General features: G+C 43.3%; 2 protein-coding genes across 3 annotated transcripts; one reads left to right on the top strand and one right to left on the bottom strand.

Moving 5' to 3' along the window:
• The first annotated feature begins 5,168 nt into the window (after window positions 1–5,168).
• Window positions 5,169–11,938, top strand: LOC128892418 (transcription factor Sox-8-like). Its single transcript, XM_054152834.1, has 4 exons — window positions 5,169–6,045; window positions 10,091–10,268; window positions 10,648–10,735; window positions 10,799–11,938. Exons 1-4 carry the CDS (start codon window positions 5,931–5,933, stop codon window positions 11,399–11,401), a joined length of 984 nt encoding a protein of 327 aa, XP_054008809.1. The 5' UTR covers window positions 5,169–5,930; the 3' UTR covers window positions 11,402–11,938.
• Window positions 11,939–12,158: 220 nt separating this feature from the next.
• On the bottom strand, window positions 12,159–15,439 carry LOC128892417 (85/88 kDa calcium-independent phospholipase A2). Of its 2 annotated transcripts, XM_054152832.1 has the most exons (3): window positions 14,976–15,439; window positions 14,816–14,906; window positions 12,159–14,533 (listed from the first exon to the last, which is right to left on the bottom strand). In XM_054152832.1, the coding sequence occupies exons 1-3, from the start codon at window positions 15,197–15,199 to the stop codon at window positions 12,461–12,463; spliced, it is 2,388 nt and encodes a 795-aa protein (XP_054008807.1). In that variant the 5' UTR covers window positions 15,200–15,439; the 3' UTR covers window positions 12,159–12,460. The 2 variants fall into 2 exon arrangements, with proteins under 2 accessions (XP_054008807.1, XP_054008808.1); XM_054152833.1 differs by lacking the exon at window positions 14,976–15,439 and having other exon boundaries at window positions 14,793–14,906.
• Between the last annotated feature and the right edge of the window lie 1,347 nt (window positions 15,440–16,786).

Below are 16,786 nucleotides of genomic sequence, written 5' to 3'. Positions count from 1 at the left end.
CATCTGGGGGGAATTTCCTTGAAATTATTAGGGGAGGGGACAGATTTATTGAAATTTACCGAAGAATGAAAAATATCTATTATTTAACATCCACTCGGTACTGGCACGCTTTTTTTTTTTTATTATGCACATACCTTTTGATTATGTTTCGGATGTATTTATCATATTAGTTCGTATCATAAATGCATAAAATCCGCGATCTACGAATTACCAAGAAACTGAACTGTTTGTGGAGACTGAAGTTTCGTTAGATTTGTAAATACATAGTGAGTTAATAGAGCCACGTCTAAGGCACAGCCTGCTAGATAAACTTCATTAATGAGCCCAAGTATTAGATTTGAAATAGAACGCTATTGCTTCTTGGAATACAGATATCAGTTTTAAACATTAATTAAATTATTGAAGACTCTGAAAAAATAACAAGATTTTTCGAGACCTCTTGAGACTTCTGCGAATCAAACAACGAAGAATATGTCACTAACGTGTATTATTGAATAACGATCGAATATAAAGTACTCGAATAAAAATATCACAGTTTCACGATCAAGGAAAGTTTGAATAGCAAAGACTTACTAAACGCCTCTCGTCATCTGTGTCTCTTTCGGAGCAGAAATGGCGACATTGCCAAGAATCGAATAAATTCCTGACGCAACGTCTCTCTAGTCATTCGATTCCTCAGCCAACTATCAGCCCCTCCAGGTATCCCTCCCCTGGTATCATTTATTTGGAAGTAGACTCTCCTCATCGCCGAGAGTTTCCATGGCTACGATATCCTCTGGGAGTAGGACCAATCGGGTCTTTCCTCGCTCCACCTATCTATCCTCTCCTTTCAATGTCTCTCCCTCCATCCTGTTTCCTACCTCTTCCTCCCTCCCACGCAGGGGCGGCGATTGGTCGACCGGTCGTTGGCAGTTACGACGTCATCAAGGAGGAGCGTGCAATTTTCCTGGCGATGCACCAAGTCCGTAATGCGTTGATGGTTGCAATTCGCACTTGCACTCGTCCACGGGATCTCGAGCTGCGAGGAGCTCTTTTCGAGAATATAACCAGTCCTAGGTTACATCCTCGAAATGAAAAATATAGTAGTTATGTTACTAACAAACTGCAGATGTACGCATTTAGAATGTATGGCAATATATCGAGATAAAATCAGAAATCATTATACGAATGTTGATATAATAATTCATTTTGCATACGGGCAATAGTTTCTCTACCACGTTTGGGATATTATTGTATATACTTTTCATGCTCGTATTCCGTACAAATGCATATAATCAGCAGCCTAGAATTACAGCAGATCACCTGAACTGATAAATTTTCATTTCAAGTCTGCAACAAGACGAGGTCTACGTCTGTTTAAATTTTTCAATCGTATGTAAAATGTTACGAAACATGAGAAACCTTTCAAGATCAATTCCTTATGTTAATACGAACAGAAAGATTCTTCTTCAGTTTGCAATCCGAGGTTTCGTTATCAAGATATAAGCAATTCAATTTTTTGCGCGCATAAACCCGTGGACACGTGCCTCTCGTGTATGCGCAGCTGCACGATCAGCTGATTGAGATATGAAATGCCGCAGACCGGAAGCCACCATTCAACTATTTGTATTTAAGTATCGAAGCTTCAGATTGTTGTTACGCGACGTTAACGTTAGACACAAATGTTCTTTGTTGAGTATCCATCCTTAGAGATTTCAGCAAGATACAGTGCATGTGCATTAGTAGTACACCAAAGGTTTAAATGATTTTCTGATTTTCAGCTGCTAACTAGACCCTCTAGACTGTGCAGTCCTCAGGTTTTCATTCTTAATATACTCTCCAGAGTGTATAGTCTTCAGGTTCTGGTTGTTAAGAAATTCTCCAAAATATCTAGTCTTTAGGTTCTGGTTCCTATCCAATCGATGAAATTACGCACGACCTCGAATCTCCCAGATGCGTTCACGTAGGCTCGAGCTTACGCGATGACAACGTGCCGTCTCGATGACAGTGCAGAATGTCCCTCAGCTCGTGTCACCGTTGGGGGTCCAAGAGTTGCGGTGCTCGCCACCCGGGGGGCTACATGTGTCGGGTACCCAGCGTCGGCTCTTCTAGCCCTCTCTTCGAGATCCTTTCAAGTGTCCGACAGAGTACCGACGCAGGACCCCCGGGAATTACTGAAATCATTATTTTATATCCGCCACGCTCGCTATCTCCCCTCGTATCGGTATCTCTGTCCCCCAAACGCGTTGTCACCTCCCCGATCGAGGCTAACGAGTCTGGAATTTCCAAAATTTTAGTCATCTTAAGAGAGCAGCAGCTGCGAACTGTTGTTGTCACGTAAGTTGTTGATCATTTTCTTAAGATTGCAGTCAGAGGGCTATGACCTATTGATGGAAGGTAGAGTTTCGAGATTCAAAGCTAACTTTCTATCGCGATCACTTCCGCAACCCTCGCATTTAAAAAAGCCTCATTCCACCGACACAGATTTCCATAAACCTTCAGCCTTTCCAAAGCGATAACAGCTAAAATTTCATCGTACGGCTCTCTTCTAGAAACTAAAGCAGTAAACTAATCGCGAACGCGTCTCCTTCCCAGAACAGTACCCCCAAATGGATAAGTGTCACGGATCGAAGTCTCCGAAAATGTTCGTTACGCATTAGAGGAATCCTGGCAGGGAGTTGTTTGGTTTCGCGAGAAACGGTCACGGGATAAGGGTGAGTCCTTCTTCAGGGAAAATCACGGCGCACGTTTCCCCGAGAGAGGGGTGTGGGAGGGCTGACGGCCCTGAAACGAATCTCTCCTTCGACGCGTATACCGAGAACGAAGGCAACATATTGGCACCACGTGCGCGATTCGGGATGTTTATCCCAGGAAGAGCAAAATTCCGGCTTGGTGAAATCAATATTATTGTTCGCGGTCGGCTAAATTTGTAATCGCGGCTCGGTTGCAGCCGCGGTAATGGCGCTCGCGTGCACCGCAAAAATCAGCTCGACAATGTGCGCGCGATCGCGCGGAAACGATGCAACCATGTTGTATGCGAAGGTGGGGAGGAAATTGCGCGATCAGCCTCGATATTCGGAGCACCGATTGAAAACCGATTTTAATTCCGATTGACTTGGCGCGAGTCGAAACAGAGCTTCTCAGCCCTCGGACAAAGCCATTTTTTGTTGCGCGCCGGTGGGGGGCATACTTTGTAGCCACCTAATAAAAGCCTATAATGTCTGACAACAACTTATTTCAGGGAATGATAAAGCCAGGCGGCACAAAGAGGTGGTAAATGCCAGCCGAATTGATCCGAGCTTGCTACAGCCCCTGAGGGCTTTAATTCATCGAATACTTAATGTCCACGTTTAATTATAGTTTCTTGCATTGCAAGGACTCGTCATTTTTATTATTTCCTAAAAGAAGTCTACTAAAAGAAAACGATATCGAGAACTCAATACTTTCCCAAGAAAATTCAATGCAATTCCATTTCCTTCGTACCAGAATATCCCTCATCATTTCGATCGACATGTGGAAAACTCAGAGTCTCCGGCACGCATGCGAAAGTGGTCATCGAGGGTCAAAAACTCGGGACCGCCGCGTGATACGAAACTGGTGGTGAAAAGGATTCGAGCCGAGGGTTTCCGTGCGATAGACTCGTCAACATCGGGATAAAAACGTAGCTATCCGTAATCCGTCCAAGTGTCTCGAGCGTTTCCGAGAGATCCGTAGCGCCCGCGCGAGAGTTAATCCTGTAAAGTGCGAGCGAGATGCTCCCCCTTTGATCTCGCACAAAAGCCGCCACACGGCATTGACCGTGGTTTATATACGCTCATGTATGGGCCACTGTCTTTGCTAGCTCACTCATTCATTAAATTCGTTGTATAATTAGGCTCGACAGAAAGACGGAGTTGACGGAGACTGTCAACCCGCGGATTCGTGTGCAGCCGCGCGACCAGAGAGAGAAAAGAGACCGCTCAAACTCGCCCCTGGATTTATGCCTCTCGGCAGGTCCTCCTCGTTGGCCTGTTACTCCGATGGGTAGTCTTCCCTCGATCTTTGCACTTTTTTCCAAGGGCCGTCTAGGGCCGCCAACCACGGCGAGCATGGAAAAAAGTACACGACGAGTAGTGCACTGCATAGTGTGCACTGCATACCTCCCAGACATGAACCAACGCTCAACAAACATTCTCCTCTCATCATTTTAAGTCTACCACTCATCTCAGGCCCCAAATCAAATTTCATTTTATTCTATCTTACAGAAGTTACTTTAGCCTTATTTTCGAAGAGAGTATCCACTTTTTGACTTCCAACAAGTTTGAAAACCGTCTAATCTGCAAAATTGAGTCGTTGCGCAGCGTCACGTGCTCAGGGCCCTACCCCCGACGATCTGTCGCAGCGGAATCGCCTGGGATGATCTAATTATAAAGCGCGCGCGAAGAAGCGGCAATTCAACCGTCACGGTCACCGGGTGTTTCTCGGTTCTTTTAGTTTTTCACGTAACGGCGATTCCTTTGCACGCTGTCGAGCGATAATATAATCTAATCGCATTCACCGAGCGACGACGCTGTTTGCTAGGATCAAATAATCGCACGGAGGGAAGCGAGGGAAGCGATCCGCGAACGAGATAATCTTAATTAATAGATTCCGTAGGCTCGTTTGCGCCGCGAGCTGTACGCCTCTAATGAAACTCTCACGACACGCCATGGGATCCGAGACGAGCATTCGCGTACCATAAGTGGCAAATTACGTTACTTTTTCTTTGGCTAATTGCTAAGATGATCGGAATTGGCCAGGAATTTTACGTATTACCGAATGCGATTAAATATTGATCGATTAAAAATGAATCCTAAACAACTCGGTAACGTAACAAAGAACATGATATATTGTGAACGTATTACTAACTAATAAAACGAAAGAAATTCTTGGGACAGCCGATTATTTAATACATTTAATAATCATTACGAACGCTGGTGTTAGATTCTAATAATTCTAATAAATTAAATGAAATTAACACCGCGCGAAGGACATCGAAGGAAGCGATCCGTTCGACGCGGAGACGAGTCGAGAAAAGGAAGAAGATCCTAGGTACGTCCCCCCACCAGAGACAGAGGTGGTCCACGGAACCGCCTCCACGATCTACCATCCCACGTTTGGTGCGTGTGCCAGACGTGTGCTCGACGTTTCTGCCTCTTTCGTGGACCAACCTGTGTGCCTGGTCCCTGAACCTCCGCAGCCTCGTCGATCTCGCGTCCGTGTTCCTTCTCTAGTCAGTCAGTCAGTCAGTCAGTCAGTCAGTCAGTCATCGGAGTCTCCTTGATCCGCTTGCCACGTTTTCAGCTCCGTTACGGGTGTCTCTTGTTCTCGCGGTCCAATCGAGATCGATCGGTGGCAGATCAGTGCGATAAAATTGTTCGCGAGTACACGTCGAATTCGAACTTAGCTCGATGACCTAATCCATCTATTCCGTCTACGCATCTCAACGGAAACGTGAACGATCAATTAATTAATTAATCTTCCTGGAGGAAGGAACAGTTCCTGGTTCGGTGATGAGAATTCGTCAACGCGTGGCGAACGATATTTATCGACCTCGATAACTGAAGGATTCGAGGAGAAAGTGACGGAAGTGGACGGACCGTAGATAAAAGTCGTCGTGGAAGGATTAGGGTCCAAGTCATCGATAAGTTACGAGCCACGATAACCCCTGGGATTAATTATCGACCTCCGCTATCCGCTTCGATTCTTTACGATGAGCCTGTTGCGCTTTGCGTGAAGGAGGACGAGTCTACGATAAACAAACGACCGATAAATTTCAGCGTTTCGGCGAAATTCGTTTTCGTTTCGAGAAGGAGGATCGAGGTCTTCCCTAGCGGGGATATATCTTCGTGGGCTGACAACGAGGCGTTCGTTTTCTGTGTCGCGAATGTGGAGGACGGATAGATAAGTGATTAACGAGAGTATTCGAGGAGATGGAGGCTCACCGCGATAACGGTGTATCGTCGGCGACGGAATCGAAACCTGGACCATCGAGCGGCGAGCAATGCACCAGCTCCTTGGACGACGCTGTCGGCAAGTTACTGCAAGGTTCGACTGTTTCATTATTTTATCAACGATGGGCTAAATTATTATCTAACGGCTCGTGTTGACTTTACGTGGCCTGTTCCCTTAATAGAAATAGAACGTTTTTGTTTTTGAACAAGTATATTTCTTAATATTGTATGACGTTGTTAGAAGAAATAGAAATAGGCCTCTTTTCTACAGGTATACTTTTTAACATTTTACTTTGACTATATATTGTATGACGTTATTAAGAGAAATAGAAATAGACATTTTTCGACAGGTATATTCTTTTAATATTTTATTTTTTTCTGCATATTATATGCCAGTGTCTAGTGAGTTGTAATAGGTTGTTATCTTGAATTAAGCTTGGTCAATGCTCGATTATTCTGTCTTTGGTCAAATGTTTCTGTATCATACGAAAAGAGGTTTATTTCTTTTAATAATGAGAGCTGCTCCACAGTTTTGAGTGATTTTATAACTTACAAGCCAAAAGATCAATGTAATAAGGAATGCTCATCGTTATATTGTCCGACTGTACATCGTACAAAAAGCAACTGCAGTCAAATCTACATATCCAATCACGTATACCGTCCCCTAAGCGGCGTGGATCGTCGTTTTTGGTAGTTGCGGTCGTCAGGTCGAGCGCATAGGCGGGTGTCTTTATCGGGTCGTTTAGGGAGGATACTTTAATTGGCGCTGAAAGCCGGCTTCGGTGGCTGGCTCCTCAGATTTATCCGAGCGATATCCCAGCCCGGTTGGAGAGAAACACGGCCTGAGCATGATGGAAGAGGCAGAGAGATGGAGGAAGGGAAGGAGTAGCGGAGAACCGCGGAAAGACGATTCCGAGGAAGATTTGAGCGACAGGTGCTGCGAACAGAGCGAAACCGCTGAACGCTTGCCACCGACGCTAATTATGCTAGTACGAAATTAAATCCGAGATGGATCGACTCTCAAGGGGAGAGGGGAGAAAAGCAAGCAGAACATGGCAGAAGGTGGAGCCAAGAGGGCAATGGAAGTTGGCTACGATTTACGAGGACGCGTCCCGTTCGAACTCCTTCCTTTCAATGCGTCGACAGACTGAAATTGTACCTTTGAAATATTTCCAATGCTATAACTCTAGAAAAAGATTCAAGCAAACGTTGGAAATATTAGCAAAAATTGAAAGTATTGGCGGAAGAGGTTTATTTGCTGATTCAATCAAGTTGTCCCATTTAATAATTTTTTTCTTAATGCACTTCAAACTGTTTCGAAGCGAGTCGAATAAAAATTCAAACAAAATTTGTTTACTTTAATTTGAAGTGTACAGTCCTATTAGTTCTATCATTCTACCGAGAGATCGCATCCTGGTTATAAATGGTATGCAAAATTGAAAGAATAATCTTTGAGAGGAAAACACATATTGCGAGTACGGAGGTGTTAATTTATGAACAATTGGGTTCCACTTATTGTCACTTAGAGCAAACACGTTGCTGATTTTTAGTAGAAATCAAGTTTACTCTTTCGTATTCTTCTCGCGCACAATACACGTCGCGTATCAAACATAATAGTATTGCGCAACAACAAGGCATAGTCAGATGCTGCTATTATAAACGTAACACAAACCCCGTTGCACAAACAATTGGATGTAATACAAAAACAAAGGAAACAGTTAACTGGTCCACCTGTCTGGCAAACTCGAGCTACTTCTCAAAGATCATAATTTTGACGGAGGATTGGATCGCAATATTTTGACACCCAATCGTGCGCGAGACTAAATAGGCGATAGAGATCGATAGATCTCGTGGCACGTGGCAGGCCAATCTCGTTATTCCTCGACGAGAGGAGGTGTCGATGCATTTAAGGCTGTCTCCTTCTCGTTAACGAAACTACCGGCGTTAACGAGCGATGTTGCAAAGGAGTTAATGTAGCCAGAGTCGACGACAGGTCGCCATTGATGACCGGAATGGCAAGACACACCGGTTCATTCAACGGGCTACAACCCCTTATTGTCAACCGTGTACCCGATCTTCCCTAAGAAACCATTCATGCTTCAGGAAAGAATGAAAGTTCTCGGTCAAGACGTTTCCATCTCGGACGATTAATCAATTGCCCGTTACCGTGTATCTTGATTCGCTTGGAGCACGTGGCGACGGTTGGCACGAGTGTCGCTAAGGTTTCAGTTGACTTGTTAGAATACGAGAGAGATCTACAATTTTTAACGTACGGCTTTTCATCATTCTTTCCGTGGATTCAATGGTACTCTGTTGGGAACCCAGTGGTACCTCTTTAAACAATGAATATTTCTAACAGACCTTTTCTCAAATTCCTCTATCCCTTTCAATCGCAAAATACTATTACCAACATCCACAATCCTTCCGTGCCTTTGATTAGTGCCAGAAAAGATCACCACCAAGAACATCTCGCGTTCCGTCGTGGGAAACGAGCTCGACGACGAGCAATAAACCCGCGTCTCCTTAAAACGAATCCAGCGTGCAACGCGCATAAATCTATTTTACGTTCAACAGTTCCAAAACTGCCTCTCCTAAAAATGGAAAAAAAAAAGAGGAAGAAATCGTTGGAGGGATCGCCTGGAAATTATGCGTACGTTTCTGTTTCTAATTGCCGTATCGGTGATCGTTAAACAAAAAAAAAAAAGGAAGCAAGGAAGGTTGCACGTGGCGAAGTGTCACCAGGAGCGTGCGAGCCCTGGAGACTGTGGATTCGGTCCCTAATTACCATAGGGACACGGTTCACCGACGCGGCATCTCTGTCGGCTCCTTTAACGGCCGCTGGAGGTCCTCGCCGATATCAACAAGAATATTTTCCGTGGAAACGCGGAAGGGCTCGCACCCTAGACAGCGCCAGGAATAGAAAAAGTTTCGCGCGAAAAATATAAATGGCCTGGAAGCGTATGGCTTTCGCCTCTAATCGCACATGCTTGCCTTCTAAACTACTCCTACGTGTACGTATGCATAATTAGTAAGCGAGGGGAACGCGTTTGGTGGCGCATAGTAGATGGCACCACTTTACAAACGGCGAATATTAATACAATTTTACCTCGTTACAATTAGAAAGATTACAGTCTGAAAATAGACTACATTCTGGTCTTCTATTCTCGCACACGTGATTACTACTTTTTAAAATCACCAATAATTCAACAATATAAATGTTCAATGTTCCCAAAGCCTGACAAATAAACGTCTTTACACACTTAATGTTCCTGGACAAAGTACTCACTCGGCACCTCGGCAGTAGAAAGTTCATGACTCCAATCTTTCATCGTGATCTGCCATTGCTCCGAAAGGTTTTAAACGCTTCGTGAAACATCACTTTTGCGTCGTCAGATGTGATCAGCAATAGCTTTCATGTCTTTCTTCTGCAAACACGTGTAATTTTCATTGTCCTGCACTATCAAAACATATAGTATCTATTAATTAATTTAAAATGTATGGGTATACCTTTGGGAACATAAAATAATCGCCTGTAAAACATTTTCTTCTAGATCCTCAATCATCCAATATGGCGTTGCTTAACACATCGTTCGATACTGGTATCCGAAATATTCAAAATAGCTTCTACGTTCCTAGCAGCATTCCTGGAAGAATTTATAACAATTAGAACAAAGTATTGCACGCGATTGATAGATGCATTTACTTATCAGATTCGTGAGATGAACTTTCTTCGAACGGAAATGTCTTGGTGACCCAAATAACCTTTCACGGTGCGGCGGTCGCTCGTTTCGCGAGATAGAGACGAAGCCAGCAATAATAATTAGTCTCTTAATGCGAGCAAACGATCGACCGATAAAGACCACCGTGCTCGGGAACTCTCTTTCATTTGCAACTCGTAAAATCTACGTATCGCGTTTGCGTGGGGAACCGTCGAGGATAAAAAAAAAAGAATGAAGGCTGCTCCAAGGGTTGGCTTCCTCCAGCAAAGGATGGAGGTGTCCCTTCATCTCCTATTCCTTTATGATCCAATTCAAAGTAAATGTTTTTAACAAGCAAAATATCGAAAGAAAACAGCGCTGTTAGTGCAATCAGACTCTTAACTATGCAAGTTTTATATTATAATATGGATAATTTCACAGGATACGATTGGACCTTACTCCCAGTGACTTCACGCGCGGGAGGACGAAGAAGCGCCCACGTGAAGCGCCCCATGAACGCGTTTATGGTTTGGGCTCAGGCAGCGAGGCGCAGGTTGGCCGATCAGTACCCTCAACTGCACAACGCTGAACTGTCGAAAACACTGGGAAAATTGTGGAGGTACTTTGTCATCTAACGCGATGATAATAAAAAAAGATACTTGAACAAGTATTTATAATCACCCAAAAAATAGTCTAATATGATGTTCTATAACTTAATTAAAAAATCAAATTCTGAACTATAAAAATCTCGTAAAAAATAATATTCTGAACTTTCGAACGACGCTTTTCTAAGCTATGGTAATTAGAATCTTAGGATTCAATGGTTTTCTAAGTTTTGGTGATTTGAAACCTAGAGTTCCATGCTTTAAAATATTATATTTTACCTACATCGTTATTCAAAAATATAACGTAATTCTGAAAGTCGCAATACTACAATCGTAAACTACTCGTCTAATTTTGACGCAAAGTGTCAGCTAAAAATTAACGCGCCTCGACAGAATCCTGAGCGACGGTGAGAAGCAACCGTTCATAGAGGAGGCGGAGAGGCTCAGGAACGCTCACAAGAAACAGCATCCGCACTACAAGGTAATCACCTGAAATGTTCCTCAACATTGCAATCGATCGAAGCTAATTCGACACAAATTCCAGTATCAGCCCCGTCGAAGGAAACCGAAACCGGAGGAGCAGATGGGAATCATGATGCACAGAACGACCTTACCTTCTCCAGGCACCTCTTTGGACTCCACCAGCTCCTCCGACTGCGCGTACCCACGCCTCTACACGGACCCAGGGATCAAACCGTACGACAGGCCGACCTATCACGACACCAAGACCACCTACGACCTGTCCAGATCGTCTTGGCCGAGTGACCCAACCAAGTACCCGATAGATCACGAGAGCAAACCGTACGAACCTAACGCCAAGAGCTACATGGACGCAAAGTGCTACGAGACCGTCAAGTACCACGAAGTAGCCGCGTCCAAGTATCACGAGGCTGTACCAAAGTACTCGGAACTGCAGGCGAAACCCTACGATCTACCCAAGTACCCAGAGACCCTCAAGTACCCTACGGACGTTACGAGCCCGACCAAGTCGTTCGCGTGCGTGCACAGTCAATATTACTCGGCTCCCGAGGGATACACGGTGCACGAGGAGAACGATTATCAAACGCAGGGGGTCTCGACCCACTCCTTTTATCCGTACATATCCGCGTCGGTGACACAGCCTCCATATTACATGGGGCCCCGGTAGATCTCGAATTTGTCTTGTTCGAAAGGTTTTCGGATGTTTTAAGGGTAACCACGCGGTGAAGCAACTGGTAGGGACTATAAGAGCCTATTCTATGGGGTATACGAGTGTAACGGGCGTTCGATAGTTCCTCAATGAGATTTAACGTGGCGCTCAAGACTTTAAGATTATTAGCTGTTACTAAATGCACATCTGAAAAAGAATTTAACAATAAAAATTTATATAATAATAGTGTAAGGTGTATATCAACTATTCATCAAAGATGGGAAGTGTCCTCAAATTAACGATCGAGAAATATGTTCTTTTTGGCTACAGGTTCCTAAAGTTCCAATCAGCTGATTCACCCATTCAGTGTGGTTTTCCTTCGCAAGTGTTTACGCGACTCCTTAAAGTAGGAAATTTCTTGAAACGGTAAACCGACGCCGGATAATCGTAGAATGAGCGTCGAGACTACATAGGATAGGTTCGTTAGGCCCTAGTTACTCTGCAAACGACTTCGCGTCATCTGGCAACCGTTAATGGCAATTAACCGTCAATGGTGATAATCTGACGTGACATAATTCATTCGATTATTGAAGCTAAATCCCTGGAATAAAATTCTCCACCAATTGGAAACACTGGCGTCCTCGATCGCCAGTTTGCGCGAAATCGTTTCCACCGTAACCACAACCTTAGTATTGCTTTCTATTTCTCTTCCTTTGCTATTTATTCTTTTGACATGGTTCTTTGCGATTAAATAAACAAATATCACATGCTTGAGTACTTCGATCAACGGTGTTACTAACTCGGTATAATTTACTACCTATTGCTAACTCACAGCGTTACGTGTTAACATTTCAACTACTCCCACAACCATTGCTAAACAATTTTCTAGCGAATACGATAAGAAGAATAAATCCGAGTTTCAATAGTTGCGCAACGCGTGAGACTGAAAGATCAACGATTAATGTAATCAATGTTAAAGCGCGTAGCAATCCATCGAGGAGTGTGTTAAAAAAATCAATGCGACGAGATCGTGTCGATTAGATACAACATACACACATCAATGTATAATATCATTTTCTAGATGGCGTTGTAAACGTCGCGATTCAGCACAGCTGCCAATTCCTGTATTTGGTCTCTGTTCGCGTGCATGAACGCTTTCGCGGACCAGATCATGTTGGCCAGGACCTCGTCGCTCTTCTCGTCCATTGCTATATCCTGCGGTAGCGGGGGATTGAATCTGTAATAGGGCACTCCGATCATGGAGCACCAGTTTCTGGCACGATCGACGACCCTCCCGTCGCTGGCGGTTGCTTGGTCCACCAGCAGTTCAGCGAGAACCGATATTCCCATGGCAAATTTTGCCGTGTCCCATAGGGTCTCGGGCAGGAAGATGTCTATGTCTTTCAACGGGCTGGTGGGTATCAACCCTGTGCCAAGTGAGACCACCATGGACAGAGGAACGATTTTTTCGCGACCAATAGCGTTCAGAGCTAAATTGTACTCGTGGATTTCTGTCATGGCGTCTAAGGTTGGATTGTTCGCTATCAAGCCGCCGTCGAGGAATTTCCCGAAGGCTCTGAAATACGAAGGGGCTGCTCCTGTAGCTCGTGCCGCGTGCCAGATTAATTGTTCGTTTGGCGACGAAGGAGTACCTGACGAGCCACTTTCTGGGATTTGTAGAAGAGTACTCGGTGCATCGTAGTTGCGGAAAAAGTGAAGATCGACGGGCTTCTTGTCAGCTAGGACACCCGTGATCATTATTTTTGGCTTTTTTATATCCGACATGACAGTAGTCGATCCCAGACAGTCCTTCAATACCTTCTCCAATCCCTCGCTATTGTACGGTCTCATCCCAACGAAAGCTTCCTCTTTGATGCGAAAGTAGAGCGCCTGGCATTCTCGCAGAGACTTGCCAGACGCGAGTCCTAGAGCTAGAATCCCACCGGTCGAGGTACCAGCGATCCAATCGAAACAATCTACGATAGGTTTCTTGAGGATCGACTCGATTTCCAGGAGTGTTTGCACGAGGACTAGACCTTTAATTCCGCCTCCGTCGAGACAGAGAAGTCGTCCACCTTTGATCTGTTTGTTTCCTAGCGAAGCCATCTTGTCCATGCCGGAGACGTGAAGCATTTGGTCGAGGACTGTGCGTTGAGCAGCCTGCGGAGGTTGCTGAGGAGCGATACCGATAAAGTTTTCGTTATGTTTGCAACCTAGGCTGCAATTTGTCATCTCCGGTGGACAACGCTGAGCACCCACAGCGTCTAGAATGTATAATATCTTCTGGCCTTCGGAGGTCTCCGTGTTCACACGGTGACGTGGCGTTTCTGATTTCCAATTCCTAGCGTCAATGTCCGCACCAAAGCCGATAAGAGATTGAACTATAGGCAGCGTACCTTCGGAGACCGCCAAGTGTAACGGTGTATTGCCATCTTTGTCGACGATATTCACGGAAGCCATATGACTCAAAAGGGCCACCACGCACTGTAATCGTTTCCTCATTGCCATAATATGCAATGCTGTACGTCCGTCAAAGTTCAAAGCGTCTATATCACAGTTAGTTTCGATCAAAGCATTAATCACTTCTCTGCTCAGGGACCAGTGCAGCGGTGTGCCACCGAATTTCATATCCTCTGCGTGAAGAACGTTTGGTTTACTGTGAAGAAGATCTCCGACGTAACCTGGACTAGAAGGCTGACCCTCGGAAGCAGGTATGTTGACATCTGCACCGATCAGAAGAAGCGCTTTGACGCATTCAGGTTTGTTATTTAAACACGCCACATGCATTGGCGTGTGACCATTACTGTTGCGGCTGTTCAAACTGTTCGGTAGGTCACCACCGAGGGCTAGAATTATTTCTTTGGTAGATGTGGCTGCGTAGTGATATACTGTGTTGGCGTTATGGTCTAGATGTTCCAGAGAACTCTTAGCCTCTATCAACATCTGCACCATACGTAGATTATTGGTTTGCACTGCGACCTGGAGAGGCGATACTCCTGTTTCTATGTCTCCGCTGTTCAATTGGCTGTTCACCGCGGCATAGGTGAAGGCATTGTAAAGCGCAAAATGAGCCGACAAGTGTGCTAATGTCCAAGTGGGATGATCTACCAGAGTATCACATAGCTTTTGTATTTTACTCACGTTACACATCTGTAAACAAAAATAGTGATAGTTGATAACAATGAACGTCAGATTCATGTCTTAATGCATTTGCCATCAAATAACAAAAATGATTAACTTTGCATGAAACACTTATATTATATTGCTATAAACAGTAAAAACACGGACGAGCAAAAGTAGCTACATACTTTATTTATGTTTTGAATAAGGAGTAAAAGCTGCAACAGAGTTCAAAGGATTGGATAAAATATAGTTGGCAGCAAATGCATCAAGAAACATCACTAATTACCTTTGAAGATAACGACTAGTTACCTCACGACAAATTTGAACAAGTACTGGAATCTTGTCTTTGTATATAATGAAATGTCTTTCGACTGGCGCCTTGTCTTCGGACCGATATAAACTGAAAACATTTTAATAGATATAACAACGTTTCTCGTGATAAAGTAGCAGAATGTATCGAAATGCATACCTGTAGGCCTGATGCAATGTTTCTGTACAAGGTCTGTGAAGAACAATTTCATACTTCTCATTTGGTTTTTCCCCTGGACCATAAAGTACAATGCCATCTTCGCGGCAATGGATGTGTCGATTACTATAATTTTCTGGCTTAACTTCTTGGACTACGTTCAGCCCTACATCCGGAAACACGTAATTTCGAAGAACATTGCTAGCGATCGAGCCTAACCATGCCATAACGGATAATTTTTAGGTTATCGAAGGGAAACGACGAAATAACAGCTCCGACTGGTTAATGAGGTTTAGCGACTGAACGCGTTGCATAAGTCTGTCTTACTCATTTTTTTTAATAAAAAGTTGCTATGACTCATTATTAACGATGAAAACATCAAATTGAGCGGTGCCGATATAATGACAACCTTACTTACTATTGGAAGCCAAATATAACAAAAGTATACAGAAGCAGTGTTGCTGTCAAAGTAAGCTAGAGTTCGAAAGTAGTACTAGCAACACTCTCTTACGTTATTTCGTGGAAGTTTTCCTAGTTGTTGCACAGTTGAAATAGTAGGCAGCGTTATCATAACATGGTTAGTTCACAGAATCACTATAATGGTTAACCTAAACGCGATTAATGTATCTGTAACGAGTCGTATGGACTACTATGACGTACGAATATTACCTAAATTTAAAGTTTAAAATAGATTAATGATCTAAGTATTAAAGAATTATTTATTAAACGTGTACTACTGCGTTTTATAAATAAATATATTACCTACACCTGATAGGTCACGTGAATGGTCCGTCTCTAACCCCGCGATATTTAAATTAAACAGAGACGAAATCGCGAACACGAAACAGTGTAAAAAAGGAAATTCTCGACGGATCGTTTAGAAAACTACTTACATAATCTTTTAATACATTTTTGCCGTATACAAATGTAAGCAATTATAGGTGGGAAAAGAAGATACAAATTCTTTCGGTACAGTAATTACTCTGTGTCGAAACCAATAATGATAATAAAATAATTAAACTGGGATTTTTATGTATTCACGGCGTGCATGAATATGGAAAACATGTTAAATGTATCCAGAATATATGCAAAATAAAATATTAGTGTCATATTAATTTCTGAAGTATATCTCACATACACTTTTTATATGTTTTCCGTATGGACGTATGCCATAAATGCATAAAATTCGTCGCCTAACAACAACAACAACAATAATAATAATAATAATTAGATTGCGGATGTTATGTATTCACAGCGTGCACGAATATGGAAAACATATGTTGGGTGTATGCTGTAAGTGCATAAAATTCGTAGTCTAATAATAATAATAATAATAAAATTAATAATAATAATCAGAATAATAATAATAATAATAATCATAATATACATATATTATTTTTAAGAGTTCGTTCCTCTTTTCTCGCGATTAATGCTGAACTGATAATACTTAGGAACGAGTGTTATCGTTTTTCTTTGCGTATCCTACAGTTGCGTTTCCTTCTTTTTTATTTTTGTATTCTGCTATACGAAGACAAATCGAACGCGAGGGTCGAGGTATTCTGCGCGTAAAGAAAAACCAAGGTAAGAAGTATGTATCAGGATAAATACGTGGCAGGAGGGTAGTGAGGCACACAAATACGTGTCGGCGTAGTGAAAATATGTAATAAACATATTTTATGCAATATATGAAAACTTATAGATTTACACAACACGGCATCGTCGTCACCTGGGACACCACCACCACCCCTACCATTTCCTGGAGCCAGCGTCACCGTCGCATTTCGCTGACGTCACATTTCGTCATTCTTTTCACG

The sequence above is a fragment of the Hylaeus anthracinus genome, unplaced genomic scaffold (genome assembly GCF_026225885.1).
Source record: "Hylaeus anthracinus isolate JK02 unplaced genomic scaffold, UHH_iyHylAnth1.0_haploid 12002, whole genome shotgun sequence".
Lineage (NCBI taxonomy): Eukaryota > Metazoa > Arthropoda > Insecta > Hymenoptera > Colletidae > Hylaeus > Hylaeus anthracinus.
Note: the sequence above shows the minus strand (reverse complement) of the source record. Positions and strands in the feature narration are given on the sequence as shown.

Bases quoted from the DNA above. Each gene is read 5' to 3' on its own strand.
- LOC128892418 (XM_054152834.1), top strand. From the start codon at position 5,931: ATGGAGGCTCACCGCGATAACGGTGTATCGTCGGCGACGGAATCGAAA. The intron at 6,046-10,090 runs GTTCGACTGTTT...ATAATTTCACAG, and splicing joins TGTCGGCAAGTTACTGCAAG to GATACGATTGGACCTTACTC. The intron at 10,269-10,647 runs GTACTTTGTCAT...GCGCCTCGACAG, and splicing joins ACACTGGGAAAATTGTGGAG to AATCCTGAGCGACGGTGAGA.
- LOC128892417 (XM_054152832.1), bottom strand. From the start codon at position 15,199: ATGGCATGGTTAGGCTCGATCGCTAGCAATGTTCTTCGAAATTACGTG. The intron at 14,907-14,975 runs GTATGCATTTCG...AAATGTTTTCAG, and splicing joins ACATTGCATCAGGCCTACAG to TTTATATCGGTCCGAAGACA. The intron at 14,534-14,815 runs GTAACTAGTCGT...TTTTGTTTACAG, and splicing joins TTGTTCAAATTTGTCGTGAG to ATGTGTAACGTGAGTAAAAT.